This window comes from Macrobrachium rosenbergii, chromosome 6 (assembly GCF_040412425.1).
Source record: "Macrobrachium rosenbergii isolate ZJJX-2024 chromosome 6, ASM4041242v1, whole genome shotgun sequence".
Lineage (NCBI taxonomy): Eukaryota > Metazoa > Arthropoda > Malacostraca > Decapoda > Palaemonidae > Macrobrachium > Macrobrachium rosenbergii.
This window is the reverse complement of record NC_089746.1, coordinates 9150932-9169554: the sequence shown is the minus strand read 5'-3', so window position 1 is coordinate 9169554 and position 18623 is coordinate 9150932. Positions and strand designations below refer to the sequence as shown.

The 18623-nt window shown below is 35.9% G+C and overlaps 2 protein-coding genes across 3 annotated transcripts in view; one reads left to right on the top strand and one right to left on the bottom strand.

Moving 5' to 3' along the window:
- The window catches only part of LOC136839169 (equilibrative nucleobase transporter 1-like), a 70382-nt gene extending 54572 nt beyond the window's left edge, over positions 1–15810 (bottom strand). Inside the window, exon 1 of the mRNA XM_067104856.1 lies at positions 15601–15810. The gene's annotated coding sequence lies outside the window, so the exon portion shown is untranslated. The remainder of the gene's footprint in view (positions 1–15600) is intronic.
- LOC136839168 (equilibrative nucleobase transporter 1-like) lies at positions 1129–16421 on the top strand. 2 transcript variants are annotated; one of them, XM_067104853.1, is made up of 10 exons: positions 1129–1175; positions 7260–7548; positions 7914–8100; positions 8366–8535; positions 8907–9036; positions 9480–9728; positions 10384–10488; positions 10916–11111; positions 13461–13572; positions 14001–16421. In XM_067104853.1, the coding sequence occupies exons 2-10, from the start codon at positions 7279–7281 to the stop codon at positions 14124–14126; spliced, it is 1545 nt and encodes a 514-aa protein (XP_066960954.1). In that variant the 5' UTR covers positions 1129–1175; positions 7260–7278; the 3' UTR covers positions 14127–16421. The 2 variants fall into 2 exon arrangements, with proteins under 2 accessions (XP_066960954.1, XP_066960953.1); XM_067104852.1 differs by having other exon boundaries at positions 1145–1277.
- The last annotated feature ends 2202 nt before the right edge of the window (positions 16422–18623 follow it).

Genomic DNA, 18623 nt, shown 5'->3' with positions numbered 1-18623 from the left:
TAGGTCTGCTAATTCTTCAATTTTGTTGGATTCCAGGAACATATTTTTCCTTCGTAATCCCCATCTGTCATTTATACGAACTTTCTTTGTAAACTTATTTTTATATTTCTTCAGTCTGCCAATCGAAAAGCCTTGCAGCACTCCATTGTTTCTCATTCCTTCGAGGACTTTGTCTTTATTTATATATATATATATATATATATATATATATATATATATATATATATATATATATATATATATATATATATATATATATATATATATATACATATATACATATATAATTATGTATATATATAATTTATATATATATATATATATATATATATATATATATATATATATATATATATATATATATATATATATATATATATATATATATATATGTGTGTGTGTGTGCATGTCTGTGTGTAGACCATGGTACATACGCTATAGCACAGATCAAGGTTGAAAACATTAATTGTATGGTCGCTCCCCAACTAAACAAATAAAGTAACACCTGGAATACGCCAGCAACCATACTAAGAGAATTTTCGGAGTCTTTTACATTTCTGGTTTACAGATATACAGGCACTGGTGTCTGAGAAAACGGTCCGTTTTTATCATTACAAAAATAATTTCAGTCACTCTGCAATCACGGCTGGGCCCACATTGTTAGAAGCACCCTAATTAGCTAAAAATCATGAAATCAAACATTTTTCCCACTGCTGTAAGGGTGGCGACTACTTCCCGTGTCGTAAAAATCCATCGTGCCTTTGTGGACCCAGTTTTAGATATTAGTACCAAGGAGTTAGTTGACTGTGGTATGTAGCAGCCAGGGTTGAGAAATGAGCTAGCAACCTCTCTCCAAACAGATTCGTACAGGACAGTTAAAAAGACTCTCCGGACACCCCCCCAACCCACCTCGGCCTCCATCCTAAGGACTCCTCTACCGCACTAGCAAAGAAGAGTAAGTAAAATGTGACACTGACGTTAAGAGCAAAACCCAGACTTTTAGGCGAAATATAGGGACACCCGCCAAGGGACTGGGAGAGTTACGTAAGTTACGAAGGGAACTCGAGGAAGTCACCGCGTGAAACCAGTGGATCTGGCAGTGACTGTCAAGTAATCGATGGTGGCGCAGTGCTCCTTCGGTCGTGTTTACGGCAGCTGACGGGAAACGCTCTGGGGTAAGATATACAGTATAGCAAGTTGACATTACGCTTGGCACCCGGACGCATTTGGAGTCTGATCTTGGAGGCGTAAATAACACTGGAGGTTGCAAACCAAAAGTAAGAATGATTTAGTATTCAATTTTCTTCCTTCACTTCAAGCTTATCATTATTATTATTATTATTATTATTATTATTATTATTATTATTCAGAAGTTCAACCCAATTCATATGGAACAAGCCCTCATCAGGAGCCACTGACTTGAGAGTCAAGCTACCAAATATTATGGTGTTCATTTGAAAGAAGTAATTGAAGATAATAGGAAATTCAGAAAGAAGAGATCAGTTTATTATTATTATTATTATTATTATTATTATTATTATTATTCAGAAGTTGAACCCTATTCATATGGAACAAGCCCACCTCAGGGCCATTGACTTGATATTCAAGCTGCCATTTAGATGACTTGTTTACTTGTTTATTTTTTGTAGTGTGAATGGAATGATCTATCATTTGTGATAATACGACTCATGTTAGTAAACGGGTGTTAAATTGTCATTGGTATCATTCTTATGCTGCTATTAAACGTACTATTGAGCGTTTGTGCATATATAAAATTTGCTTCTTATAATCTAAAAAAAAAAAGTCTAGGAAATATACGAACAGTCAGATGTTAATATACGGATTCACTACACAGTGTCCAGTGGTATACTGTGACATTAAGCTTTAACTAACCTCGACTTCTTTATCAGAACTGGAAAAAGTTTTTTTTTTCTGATCTCTTCACTGTGAAAGCTTCGTGTGACCCTATTATTCATTCGAATACATGTTTTTGTTGAAAGTACGGGTACAAGTGACAGATAACATGTATAAAATCGCATTCTACTTCTTGTCGCTCTTTCAGTGAAGTTTAAATATAACTACAGATATTGATTCAGGTCAGTTGAAATGCCTGACGCATTTTAAATATATATATATATATATATATATATATATATATATATATATATATATATATATATATATATGTATATTACTCTACATATGTATAGATTATATATGTATATATATACATATAATTATATACATGTACGCGTGTATATACATGTGTGTGCATACATCAATGTATAATATAATCATATATATGTATATGTATACATATATATACATATAAATGGTTCCATTTTACCGATTTTGTTATAAAAAGACCCTGCACACATTTTCACAACAGGCGCGTGTCACTAGCGCACACAGGTTTACTACAAGGATTGGAATCTGTCTGGAATTTTGAATGCCTCGAGAAAGCAAGAGGTCGCCCTGACCACAATGCTTAGCCTACACTTCACTTTCTCCAACAAATCCCACAGTATCAACCCACTTGCCTGAGATGACAGAATGCACAATATAAACCCAATAACAGTGATCCTAATGGAATGGAATGGAATGTGAAATTTAGGCCAAGGGCCAAGCGGGTCATTCAATGCTGAGAGTAAAAAGGTTTGAAAGGTGAAACAGGAGGAAAACCTCAAAGCAGTTGCACTACAAAACAACCGTTAGGAGAGGGAGAAAAGTAAGATGGAAAAAACGAAATATGAACGGAGGTACAAGAAAAAGACGGTCAACACGGTCTATGTAAAAACCCACAGACACGCATAGACGTAGGTCACTTGTCATAAAACCCAAATAGAAACTTATCATAAAACACTCACTAGGTTAGGCTCACGCCATATATAAATATATATTAGATACATATATATGTACATATGTACATAATGGTAAATGCCACTGTAAACTAGTGCAACCACACAGACACGCATAAAAATTATGTATGACTCTAAATACTAATTTTCTATTGCACATGTCGAAAAAAATCAATCAGCCAAAGAAAAAAAGCAAGTTCAGAATATCCTGGCCCATAAATTTTAAATGTTCAGTCACGCGGTTGCAACCTTCATTCCTCCGGTTACTAGCTTACCACACCAAACAATAACAATGTTATTTTATTGACGGTATCCTACAATAGTCATAAGCAGGCGAGTGTAGCTAGTCTTACTATCAGAAGCCCCTCTTCTAATTAGGATACATGTCCCTCCTCATGGGCTTTCCGTAATCTTTACCTGGGACCTCTATGTGAGGATAAGGAGAAATTGTATCCAAGTTATCAGCATATCCTTACTGGCAATCGATCATGATATAAGATCCTGGACTAAGATATACTATATTTCTATCTGTCTGTAAATATATATATATATATATATATATATATATATATATATATATATATATATATATATATATATATATATATATATATATATATATATATATATATATATATATATATATATATATATATATATATATATATATATATATATATATATATATATATATATATATATATATATATATATATATATATATATATATATATATATATATTGTTGTAATTTTAAAGCTGGGGTCTTGCTAGATAAATGGGGTATACTATGAAGATACGCAACTTACCTTAATTACCACAAAAATCTGGACTCTGGCCTTGGGGACAACTAAAATTACAAACAACAAAATACACCTGAAGGGCCACTTCAAGAGGAGTGATTAGATAAACTCTGGGGTTTAACTTAATTCATTATATTTACAAAAGAAAACACATCAGAAGAATGGTAGCAAAATTCTGGGGTAATGAGGCTGGAGCAAATGACGAGGAATTTCCAGGAAGAAATACAATTGGGTTGCCCGCTTCAAAAGTTGTTGATAACGAAGTAGCGAGGGCCGCTACGCACACAGATGATACGCAGATCTACAGCTGAAAAATCCTAATCCGTAATCGAAACACTCAACCGAAACCAGCACTGTAATGAGGGAATCGAGGAATTACACTGAAGATTCCTAGACTGAACTCGATTCTAGTGACTCGAATATCATATGCTTACGTTACACTTCTTGTAAATGCTTTGCAAATTTAACAGCTCAAAATATATAGCAATACAGGTCTCACAGTAATTATATCGCACCATGAAAAGAAAGGAACATAGTTGGAGGAGAATAGGGAACGTGGCTGACAAAAAGCCTTAAATCCTGGTAGTATACCTTTTTTTAAGAGCTGAAGTTCTCTTCTTATGAGGGCCAGCGAGAGGGAGGGCCAGTAAATTAATTCACAACAAAAGTTACTTTGGATACTCCCCGCCACGTGTTGAAAATAGGCAGTCTGATGGAGCAAGGGACGGAGCTCTGGAGTCTGAGTCGCTGTGCCGGCAATTCTGAGAGCCAGCTCCTCTCTCCAAGGCACTTTATAGCTTCGGAAGTTACGCCTTTCTCCTCCTAGATGGCGTTGTGATCACTCTGCCCACATAGAACTGCAGGCAGCATGGTTCCGCTTTCAAAATGGCGGAATGCACGTGGTCAGCCCGCCAGCTGACCTGCCTCGGGCGACGATTAGCGCTGGTTGGGTCCGCACCTGGAATGAAGGGATTTCCCACAGTACATTGGACAAGAAAGGGGTTAAAGGGGTTTTCCCCGCAAAGGCAATGGTGAGAGAGGTTTTAGAGGCGAATTGGCCTACAGTGAATCATTCTAAATTGACCTTATTGAATTACTTAATCCTTTTACTTTAAATTATTGCATGGAAGGTGGCGTAGGAGGGAATATTCTTAATATATATATGTATATATGCATATATATTTATATATGTGTATATATATATATAAATATGTATATATATGTATATATATGTATATATATATATATATATATATATATATATATATATATATATATATAATATATATATATATATATATATATATATATATATATATATATATATATATAATAAAAATGTATGTCTGTTTTACAGCATACTCAAACTGATCAGTAAATATAAAACGCATATATACTTGACAGGGAATATTAAAATAAACACGAATGGCTTTCATGATTAACGATTTTCAAAGGAAGCTCCCAGACAGTCGCAGCCGTTTATCTGAGGAAGTTTTTTCTGGCCCATCCAGTAGTTCAAATTGCTCATGACGAAACTGTCTCTCATGCCAAAACTAATGGGCCTGAAAGGAAGATGGCCATCTACTTAACAATCGCTTCTTACACCAGAAGAGCTGATATGAACTGAATATAGAATTTAGGCCAAAGGCCAGGCACTGGGAACTAAATAGGAAGTCATTCAGCGCTGAAACGGAAATTGACAATAAAAGGTTTGAAAAGTGTAACAGGAGGAAAACCTCCCAGTTGCAGTATGAATCAATTTTTAGGAGAGAGTGGAAAGTAAGATGGAAGAAAGAGAATACGAAAGGAGGTGCAGTAAAAGGGGTTGCAGCTATGGGCCGAAGGCATGCTGCAAAGAACCTTAAGTAATGCCTACAGTGCACCGCACGATCTTACACCAAAAGAGCTGATATGAAGAGCCTTTATTTATGCGCATGAATTTCAGTTATGTGATATATCTTTTGACGCACAGTTTGATTAATTACATCAGTCATGCACACTTAAAAACAAGCATACAAGAAATGCCTTGACGTGAAAAAAATGTCCCACCTAACGGGAATACAGAAAACATAATGGTGATTTAGAGACGTTTCTTAGCAGCTGCATAGTAATAACGATGCACATTTCGTGGGTATGTGTACGTGTGCACAATGCCTGCTGCTTTCTGTAATATTTCATATTATAACCACTGATGTCAGCCGACAGCACCACAACACGATATGTTTACGAACGGGAAAACCTTCTCTGTATCCTGATTGAAACTGGTGTCCTTCTCGATCACGGAAATGCAGCCCAGCAGACAAATATTTTCAGAGCTAATCAACGCTGAGACTCCTCTGGTACGAACTGAATTCTGTATGGATGGCGAAATTTGTCTAGTCTTCTTTAATTTAATTCCACGTTTTATTTATTTATCTTTTTTTTTAGGGGGGGGGGATGGTTCCAGGCGGGTGTTAACGTTCTTATTCCCAGCGCGTTTTTAAAAGGGTGAGGTGGCTAGCCACAGGCTACTGACCACAGTTGGCTAACAATGCTGTACATAATCGCTTAAACCAATTAACAGGGACACAATAGTTTTTTTTTTTTTTTTTAGGATACGAGGCCAAAGATGTTTCCTCCCTAGGGGACTGATTTCAGATCTCTTGCTGGTGAGCTAGAGAAAATTCTAAACTCAAAATTCTGACACATTTCTCTGCATTGCGCAAAAAGGTTTGAAAGTCTAGGATCTAGGATGTACAACAGCCTATATTGAATGCTTCATATGTAACAATGACAGACAAATTTTTAAGCAAAGTTACGAAGGTATAATTATTAAGACTTATCTTCACTGTTGTTATTCATCAATTAATTATCTATTTATTTATAGTAACTCTTGGTCGTTTCTTCCTCGCTCGTGCATTTTTTTTCTACATATCGCCATCCTCTTTAAACGTATTAGCATTAGCATCCATTACAACTGCCAGGGAGGCGATTCTATAGTTATACAGTAAAGGGACTGTAGGCCATCTCTCTCAAAGCTATATTACAGTATTATTACAGTTAGCGGTTTCAGCACCACCCGGGTTATATCGAGGTGGAGCAGGAAAATGAATTTCAAAGGAAAATACTGAGTTACGTGTTCTCTATTTCTAAAACTCACGCCAGCAACTCGTAAATATCTACAAAGATACACAAAGATTTACAGCACACCTTACGTAACGGTGGATTACACGAGCCACGGGTAACCTGAAACGTTACTTACGCTGAACGTATTAAATTCCTAAACGGCCCCAAAAAATCCCTTTTGGCAAAAGAAGTTTGTTTAATGGACCTCACAATATATGTGATAACAGACTCGCTTCCTGTTAATAAAGAGGCAGATGGAATGATTCATGAAATGCAGATGAAGGAAGAGAGTTCCTCGTTTCATAGGAGAATGGCATGGAAGACGGATCAAAGATTTTAACCCTCGCGTTTGTGACGTTAAAAAGAAGAAAAAAAACGAAGAAGAAAGTTGGTGACTTTCACAAAGCACACCTTATGAATTTGTTCGAATGTAAATACGTATACTAAATCGCTTTTGTTCCTGGAGAAATAAATATAATCTTAATTACCCCCAGAACAACGAGGACTTCAAACATGGCGTCGCTCGCAATATTGAAGCAGCCAGCGTCCCTGAGGGAGATGTCTCGGGGCCACCGATGGTTCGTGTTGCTGACCGGCCTCATCGAAACGGCCCTCTGGTCCGGCAACATTTTCGGCTGGGCTTCGCTGGTGCACATCATGAAGACGCAGGGAGTCTTCAAGCATCTCTGCTTGGACGAATCCCAAGGAGGAGGGAACCGGACAGTCCTGACTTCATTGTCGTGGAATGAGACAGCCGACGGAGGGGATACGCAAGGGTTGGAGGTAAGTAAGCAATGCTGTTTTGTCGGTGATTATGACACAGATGTGTGTCATATCTATATAGTGCAAGACACAAATACAAGAAAAGGTATCTGAACCTCGTCAACTGTAGTTTGACAGATAACAGGGTGGAATGGAATAAAAAATTTAGGCCAAAGCCTCAATGTTGCACAAACGAATGTTAGGTGAGGGTGGTATTTAAGATAGATGAAAGAGATGAAAGGAGGTACAGTAATAGGAATGAGAGGGGCTGCAGCTAGGGGCCGAAGGGATGCTGCAAAGAACCTTAAGTAATGCCTACAATGCACCTCGTGAGGTGCTCTTATAACACTAACCCTGAATCATGTTACCCGTTTCCTTTGGGGCAGTTTACCCGTGGGTGCAGAGAGCAGGACGAGCAGTTCACTCTCATAGGAACCGTCGCCATCGTTATGTACACCACGCCAGGGATCCTCGTCGGCTACGGCCTACACCACCTTGGCCAAGCCTTCACCAGGATCACGGCAAGCGTCCTCATCTCACTGGGATTCGTTCTCCTTTCACTCACCAGTGAAGGTTTGTATGAATTTATACAGGTTCATTTTTTGCATGGTGGTATTACCTCAAAAAGGTCAAGGGATTGTTAATGAACGTGCCGTTGTATTTGAAAACATCCCTCTAAGAGGAAATATATTTCCTTACATTGCTTCATATTTCCGATTAATATCTTAATGTAATATATATATATATATATATATATATATATATATATATATATATATATATATATATATATATATATATATATATATATATATATACATACATATAATTACTTCAGCGACTCCGAACTATCTATGGGGTGGCTCGATCCTATTGTCCGTCGGAGGCAACATGATCAGAGTGGCGTGTTTTGAGTTTGGCAACCTGTTCCCGAAGCAAAGGAACACTGTCATGGCCATTATCAGCGGCATCTATACGATCTCTGCGGCACTGTTCATGGTCATGCAGGTAATCGTTTCTATATTCATTGCTGTGAGTTGAACGCATCTTCATCCTCAAGATATACTCTTTGTTATCATTCCTTGCTTGTATTAACATGTCCTTGGATTGACGTAAATATCTAAAAAAAATTTTTTTTACTTTATCTTATCGATGTAATCATTTACAGGCAAAGTTGGTATGAAGTATCCGCCGACAGTGATCTAGAATATTTATTGTTCTGTAACTCCTTTGCAACTATCTTAGTATAAATGTTATTACAGTCATTACAAGGAAAAGCTAATTATATCTGAGTGTCCATCATTCACGTGAAAACCCCGCTTTCCACTAATTTAAGTCTAAATCCGCTACGGTCTGACGTCATCAATTCCTCCCCTCAGTCCGCGTTCGAAGCCGGTTACAGATGGGAGACAGTCTGTAGGCTGATGGCGGTCGGGTCAAGTCTCATCGTCATGACAACGCTGTTTATCCCTTGGCATCACATCCCCCGCGACGACGATGAAGAAGCAGGTTGGCTGGATATTATCAACATTCTTTTCTTCAGCATTTTGCAATATTCTCCTCTATTTTCTGTATTGTGTGTGTTCATGGAAACATGATTAGTAGTGCGCTGTAGTGTCCTCTTGATTTGTACTAATTTAGAGCAAATCAATGTGCTCACATGCTATCATCTTTAAACTGCATTCTGAGATATGGTCGGTTTATTAATATTCTATACAAGTCCAATTAATGACTCCATTATTAATTATCTTATATGATCCTAATGATGTAGATTTGTGTATTTTTATATCTGCTATTTACTCCTGAATACCGGATATGATAACTGACAGCAAATCTCCATGGACGAAGTTTAGGTAAAAATTCATATACAGGTACTCATTTCCTTACAAACCTTGAATCTTGTCTCTTTCCTTAAAAATGAACACACCTTTCTTGTTCTCCACGATGCTCAGAAAAGCAACCGGAAAGCCAGCCTAAACTTATAAACAAATCCGATGACAGTGAGTTAAAAGAAACAGGAACACTTCACGACTCGACGGAGAAACGCGCGAGCTCCCACCAGATTCCGTTAAGCAAGAGCTTGTTCTCCGTCTCAATGGCGCTTCTCCAGTTCTGGCTGTTCAACAACATGCTCGCCGTCACCATTTTTGCAACCTACTTCAACTCTTGGATCAACAAATTTTCCCAAAGTAACGAAGAAGGTCAGTGGCGAGCAAGGGTTCTAAGATATGCAAACACACCTATACTGTATACTACAGATTAAATTCCATTGGTTATATCGACAATGGCATTGTTGATCATCACTGGAGCATGATACTTATAGGATTTCCATCTTTTGCTTGAGACTTTCGTACTCATAAGATACTAAACCATCTCCTAATAATCTATGATACCTGAGAATTTCCCTGTAACGAAAATAATGAAAAGGCCACTTAGTTAAATAAAGGTGTGACACCATAATTATAGTATAACGGAAATCATTCTTGGTGCCTTACTTTATCATGAATATCAGAGATTGTCAGAAACTTAGTCTTGCTCTTTAAGAAAACTTTCTCACGCGCAAGATCACTCCAAACTGAAAAATAAAAGATTCAAATAGCCTATACCGGATGTTAAGTCATCACCGAAACATAAAGCGTGATACGGTTAGTCTCAAGAAATGAAGTAAAGATTATCCTAAAAGTTGAAGTTCTAATGATGAACAAAACTTATCAATCAGCCGTATACTCTAGGATCTGAATGCGCAAGTTGAGAGATTTTTTTCTGTCAACAAATTAGTCCAGCTTCCCATTTATTGTGTCATAGCTGTATTTAGTATGAATTATATCTCCAGTTGGTTAACTGTACCTCTTTCAGTTGCACACTACTCTAGAGTGTTTGGTTATGCCAATGTGTTCTGCGTCTTCACCACACCTCTTCCGGGACTGTTTATTGACCTCCTATCGGCCTACTACAAGAAAGGTAATCTATCAATTATCTGTGTGTATTTCTTTCCCTGTTTCTTTACAGGTTTACATTGCACAAGTACATTATATATATATTATATATATATATATATATATATATATATATATATATATATATATATAATTAAAATTTTTATCACCTTTATCAGTACGAAATCCAGGAATCGATATGACAAAGTAATTTGTTGATCCAAGCCCAGGTCCCCACAACACCCCATCCCAAAAAGAATAAACTTCTTTAAAAAGAGTCACGCCTTTGCCTTTTAGTAAAAAAAAAAAAAATCTTTAAACACCTGCAACTGACACTAGGGATTTTGTGAAAGCACTTGTAGTGACCAGTGAATCACAAAGGACCCCGAGACCCACCTAATCGAGTGAGGGAGTCATCATTCTAATTGAATCCCTGTCCCACTTTCTCACAGGCAAAACGGGCGTGGAAGAAAAAATGGCGACCGTCCAGGCCATGATAGCGCCGATGATGATCATCTCTATCACAGTAACAGTCCAGATCTCTTGCTTCTTCTTCTTCTCCCCGTGGGCTGTGTACCTTGGGCTCTTCTGCCTCGCCATCAACAGACCGGGATGTTTAGGCGTAGGCATCCCTTTCATGAGATCCAGGTATTTATTAAGAAGTCAAGGTTATTAAATAGTCTGTCCTAAAACGTGACCTAATGGTATGTGAAGTGCCGGTACTGTTTTTCGAGTTCGGATACCTTTCATCCACAACCGAATGTTCCTTCCAGCATTACTGCTTACTTGGTTGCCTCAGTAGGATCGCTTGGTTGTTACTGATCCTCTTCTAAGCCGACGACCGTAACACTGAGACCCTTCACAGGCAATTAATTTGCTACAAACGAGCAAAAAAACAAAGCATCGCGCTATCCTTTTATAAGTCAGGTGAGCACGCGGCAGAACAGCCTGTATTATCAAGAATACGGTAGAGTAATCTGATGCAGTATTCTGAAAAGTAGATCCATTGTCTCGACTCTGCCTTGTGGATAATACCTCCCTTTTTTTTAATGTTAGCTGGTGTGTCACAAACCCCTCGCGCTCTTGTTACAAAACCTTTTTTTTTTTTAATCTTAGCATAACAAGACTATCATAAATACATTACAAAGGAAAATGAAGTTGGAAGCCGTTTTAAGAATCTAAACCTCCCTAACCGGAAAGGCAAATATTATCACATAAGGCGCAGCTACAGTGGGGTTGGGGTTGGAGCTTTCGTCGACCGTCCCCTACCGTATGACAAAGAGAAATGCCAAGCCCAGTGATAAAGAGGTAGAAGAAGGCAGAGAAGATTACTACTGAGAACGGTACATGAAACACACGTGAAAAAGGTCCTGATACCGAGTAGGGCTATGCCGTCATTTTTTAACAATATTTGTGAGAAATTCTTTTTGTTAAATCTGATATGCAACGTTTAGGATGACATGTTTTATATTAATATGTATTTCATGTATATATACTATATCAATATAATTTTTTGTTAGCCTGATGTACAATGTTTAGGACTAGATATATATGTTGCACTTCAAGTATGCTATATCTTTTAGAACTTAATCTTCCCTGAAGGTTAAGTGAAATTGTTATCATTACTACAAAAAAGATGATCAAGAAAAAGATTGCGCTAAAATAAACTGAGGTGGTTTACTTAATATCTGCAAAGGCTTGCTATACTAAAAGTACTCCCATGAGTCTTTCTCGTATGAAGATAAGTTCACTGAATTCGTGAGAAACAAACGCCCACCCATACACCGGAATCGTGGTTAAGTACATAATAGTAGCAAGTATTTTGTTGAACTTGGAAACTAAGACATCTGAGGAGTTTGGTAAACAATAAACAAAACCTTAAGTGAAGAGGTTTGTAAAGAAATTTTTCATTCAAGATTATTGCTGTTCGCCGAGTCATTTTTTATCTTTAAAAATATCGTAATGAAACTTTCTGAAATCGTATGGCATCAGCGCTTTGATATTTAAAGACTTCATTTCGTTTAACCCATATATAGATGAAGCTTGAAGTGAACAAATGACCACGCACTATGTCACACCTCACCTTGCCTTTTCGCAAATGGTAGGAATAAAACACACACACACGCGCAAAGTTAACCCCCTCCCCCACAAAACATTAGCTAAGGATGATTTTTCTAAAAATGTTCATATTTTCCAGACTGAATTGGCATCAAACTGTGCCCTGCAAAGGAATACCATTAACGCGCATTTCACGCCTCGCCAGCTCGTGCTGGTACTAAAATAACCCCTGTTTTTACCCGAGCGCAAGAGTCTGCACCTTTGCCCACAGTGGCCGCTGACAAAGGGCTTTCTCTCGGTGAATAGGAAAATGACCTACAGAATCAGGGAAAATGTAGAAAGAAAAGCGATAAAAATGGAAATACAAAGATATTTGGGGGCAATCTAGCTGAGTTTCCACAACTATGCATTGGAGCATTTGTTTCCAAAGAGATTTGCTAAAGACAAGAATCATAGGTACCAAAAGTTCCCTGAGTAACTTTTATACTCGTGATTTGGAAAAACGAAAGCACTCAGATGAAAGAGATAGTGTACACACACACACACACACACACACACACACACATATATATATATATATATATATATATATATATATATATATATATATATATATATATATATATATATATATATATATATATATATATATATATATATATATATATATATATATATATATATACACACACACTATGACATGCAAAGAATTGCATATGGTATATTGTAAAGCCCATCCGTAATTTAACTCTTAAGATAGGCGTAAGAAACGATGGATGAATGGAACAGTGAAATAGACCTATGCCTCTGTTCTCAAATTCTTCCACTTCCGGAATTACAGCCTTTCAGTAAAAATAAATTTTACGCCTGGAATTATTACTGTTGTTGCTCACACTCTCATTATTCATTTATTTACTTTCAATTATTTATCTATTTCAGGTTCCCAGCTGACCATTTCAATCGTATGATTGGAATACAAGGGACGATCATTTCGCTTCTGTCAACTTTGCAGTATCCTCACTTCACGTGGACACAATCGAATTACTATATGGTGAGAAATCTCTCTCTCTATTATATATATACAGTATATATATATATATATATATATATATATATATATATATATATATATAATACAATATGTATTACACACGCACACGCATATATATATATATATATATATATATATATATATATATATATATATATATATATCAAGAAAATAATGCTATATATTGCTAACAACCTGTTTTTCAATCGAATGTTGTACAAATAGAAAGTGGTAATGGCATTTTTATGTCGCACAGTGATAGAGAAGAAAACCCTGATGTCAGATAAATATTGGAGAGACATTTTATTGGAATTTATACCATTTTACCCATTTAGTATCGTCACTTACGTTTACATTTTTTTTTTTTTTTTTGTGCCATTACTACCGTTGTGGCAAGATGTAACTCCCTTTTCCTTCTATAACTCCAGGCCATCGGGACGTTAGTGGGTCTACTGACGCTTTCATTAGTCCAACCATTGCATCTGTTCGACAGAAAATATCTATACCGGGTCCTGGACACTTCCTCCAAAGCACAGAAGAATGAAGAAGCTTGAAAGAAGCTTTTGGAACGACAACCGTGATTATGCTTAAGATAGAAATATCGTACTCCTAAAAGTTAGAACTATCGTGCCCCTAAGAGTATTACCAATAAGATATACGTTATGGAACCTCAAATGATCTGTAGGTCATGTCGGATAACTGGAATAGTTTAAAGGATAAAAAGGAGAAGTAAGGGGGATGTTTAACGAACTGCGTTCCGGACAACTGTTGGTGATTCAGTCAATAACAAGGGTGGCAAACGGTCCACAACACTACTACACTACACATACAGTATATAGTGACGAAACACTGGCAGAACAATGCCTTTTTGTTTCTCGCATGTTTACCATATGAATCTGTTATTCTATTACAATTAATTAATCATTACTGTACAATATAGTTAAAGTTTTAAAAACACATTTAGCAAAGTATGATTTTTTTCCTGCCATACTCAGCAGATGTAAAAACAGACTGCAGAAAAGGCTGGCAGAAGTATTTCTTTCTGTTCTACGGGTTTGGAACGATACTAAAGAGAATTGTTAAATAAAGACCATTACAGGAAAATAATGCGCATTTATTTGGAATAAAATTGTTCTTAAAAGAGGGACAAAATAACGAACACCTGCGGAATTAACAGGCGTAGGCCTAACGTTACCTGGACAAGATTCTTATCCTTGTTACCATTCTTACCAGCCCATTTTATCCTTGCCATGATGTTCCAGTAACTTTTACCACAGAGAATTTATTTTATATATATATTCGAAATAAAGTCGTCCGTACTTTAGTATAAGGTTCAAATGATATAGCATCTTACCAAATGGTCAGGTTTAGGGCATATGTGTCGTCTAGCCTACCAAACTTCATTTCCTTGCTGCCACTAATCCATGTGACTGGACACATCGTATGAGGAAAACAAATTTAACAAGGATTTGTTACACACACGAAAAATACAACTACTTTTACGCTAAACCAAATTTTAATAGTTTTCTTTGATTTGTTTACATCGATCTAATGTACTTCATCTTCGAAATTCGTCGAGTAACCACGCTGGACTAAATGCATTTTGGTAAACAAATTAAACGCTGCCTTTCTGTGTCTAAAACTGAAAAACTGATAGCGCAGATAGTACCTAACTAGCCTACCTACTGCAAAGAATTCTTATTGAAAGACAAAATACAGCAGATGTCTTTGTTAATCACAGGAACGTTTAAATATCCACTCATTGACATAACCAGTAACCTATAGGCCTACTTACACTCAGCATTTTTATTAACGAGCAAGATGTTTATACCTTATATTGTGTTATATATGAGATTAACGATGTTCTGGAAAACTGAAAACGCCACTACACGTATGTGCCACAATAATATGCTGAAAATACAAGAAATTTTGACACAGAGCGTATCTAGCCTATTGGTAACAAGGCACATGACTATAATAGCACAAAATATTATTAGTAAATAAAATTCAGTATGGTTGCCTGCTTACCTGTGAAATGCTGTTCCATTTGCTCTTGGAGATTTCCTTTGTCCATTTCTTCAATTACCAGCTACACAAAGATACCGTTATGAAGATAATGTACGCAAACAATCACAGCACATAGTAGGCACTTTCTCAGTTTCCGGGCTTTTCGAGTATTTGAAGTTTCAAGCAGGTGCAGCGCCAAGCCACCACCCTGGTAGCTGTACACTTAACAACGTTGTATAACTCCTCCAGTTATTATTGCCTGCCTCTCTTCGGTCTCTTCTTCTTTTTTTTTCGGTCCTGCTCCGAAGTGTTTAACGGAATGCTTGGTAAATACTTTTCAGCAGATAAATCATTGTGGTACAAAGCTTAGCAACAGAATGGAAAACGGCATTTTAAAGAAACTGCTGACACTGCTTTTAAAAACATTATGACCAACTAAATATTAGGGAACAAGTGGTCCTCAGCAAAGTGAGGTAATGATATCGTCTTCGACGTCTTGTTCATAACTTTTGGTTACATTTACATATTCTATATATGTTCGTGCATTTCGGACTTTTTAATACATTGTGGTTGTGTTCATGAGTTTTGATTATGAGAATGAAGTGTGGATTTGCTCATAAAGTTTGAATTTGTAAATTTTGGCTCTTATTATAATTCCGGATTTTGTTCTTTCAAATAGAACTTAAGTTCTTGGCAATCTCCATTCTGTTGTACAGGGTAGAATAAGTACTGATGATGTTTTCTCAATCTGATAGTGTTTCGCTGATAATGCTGAAATGTGCTATTTTAATTAACAGAATTTTTGTATTGTTTAATCAACAAATAATAAACTTGAATTTCAGTATAAATCGGTATCATTTGTGTTTCCTATAGTGGCCAATATGTCACATACACACACATATTATATACAAGAAGATTATATTATATATATATTATACTTATATATATATATATATATATATATATATATATATATATATATATATATATATATATATATATATATATATATATATATATACATACAGTAATATATATATATATATATGTATATATATATATATATATATATATATATATATATATATATATATATATATATATATATATATATATATTATATATACAGTATATATACATTATACAGCTCACTTCCAGTTGTAGTGTTAATCTTAGCCCTGGCATGTATTTTTTGGACCCCTGTATAAGCAAAATGTTTAAGAATGACCTAAAAATTAAAATCACTGACTTGATTAAAAATTAGTTATCTTATTATTTTCTATATATTCGTATCTTTAATATATACATATTTCTTTGTTAAAAAAGTTCGCCTTGTAAAAATTTTTTTTGTTTACTAAAAATGTGAATTATTGAGTTGAACTTTTAAAAACATTTGTTGGTGGTCAGTCACTTTCTTTGTATAATCTTTTAACTGTCCTGCCCCTGTTTGCGAGTCGTTGAGCCTAATCCTTTGTAAAACCTTTTAAATATTAAATATTTTTTCATTTGTAATCCCCATCAGTCATTTATATGAGCCTTCTTTGTAAAACTTATTTTTATATTTCTTCAGTCTGCTAAGTAAAGGACTAACATCAAAAGGCCTCGCAGCGCTCCGTTGTTTCTCTTTCCTTGTGGATTTTGTCTTTATTTATTTATTCATCACATTACATATTTTCGTGATTCAGTTATACATACACACATACACACATATATATATATATATATATATTTTATATATAATGTAAATGTGTGTGGGATGATGCAAAAAGTTAAAGGACATCACATGTAGGTGCAAAGTTGATGAAAAGAAAGTGGGTCGTGAATGCAGTGGGATATAGTTGAAGCTTGCAGTTGTTACAGTATTGATTGAGGATATTGAAAGAAACTAACAAAGGAATCTTAACAAAGTTACAAAGTAACCATGGAACAACTTTTGTTAATATGGATGGGGAGGAAAATAAGTAGTTGATTCATACAAGTATTTGAGAACAAAGTTACCCATTGTTGCTAGGAAGAGATCGGGTAGGGGTGAGTTGCAAAATACTGTAGGTGAAACAAGGAAGGCGACAGGTTCAGTACAAAAAGGTTTGGGTGAATCTTAGAACATCTATAGAAGTCAATGTTGGATTTTATGAAGGGTTTGCTGCTGCAAATGCCTTGATACGAAAGCGAGACGTAGATACTGAATGCAAATTAAAGCCAAAAGGTTGAAGCTGTTGAGGTAAATCATTTGTGTAGTGCGTGGCATACTAAGAACTTAAATGCAGCAATGTACAGAAGTGATAAAATGTATAGGTAGGGGGACAATCAGTGTTTTGAGATGGTTTGGTCATGCAAAAAGAATAAGAATGACAGATTCACGAAAAATTTGTCTAATTCGGAAGTGACAAGAGGAAGAGATAGAGGAAGACCTAGAAAGTACTGGGCTAGGGAAAGTGTCATATTGAAAAGTAGATGGAAATACACAAAAATGCAAATATGACACAAATCAATAGTAATGTGCTGTTCTTGTAGTGGTAATGTTTGTTGTTTGCAACCGAAGAACTGCCACCAGTTGAGCAAGCTATGGATGTGTAGCCTACTACCGTTTTCTGGGAGTAAAGAGAAAGGGCCTAGGTCTAGCAACCTTATACCTTAAAGTTTGCTGAGAACCATGTAGATTCTTGAGCACATTATTAGGAATCGAATCGTTTAATACCATTATTTAATATTGTCACTGATGCTAAGCCATATATTGACTTCAGAAAATAGATAATTTTTAAATAACATGAGTTGATCTGTGGGCTCCAAAAGTTTTATGTAATTGCTTCTCATCAGGTTTAAATACATTTTTACTTCTGGTTTTCTTGTATCAACTTCTGCTCTCCAGTTCGAGTATATCTCACTTTTCTTATGTAAAAGCTTGTTTTATATTTGCTGTCTTTACATACACAACTGCCTTTATCTTCATAGAAATAAGAATGTTAAAGGGACCCATGTACTGTGTCTACTTCAGTAACACTTCTTAGTAAATTGTTGTAATAAATGTTTACACTTTTGTACCT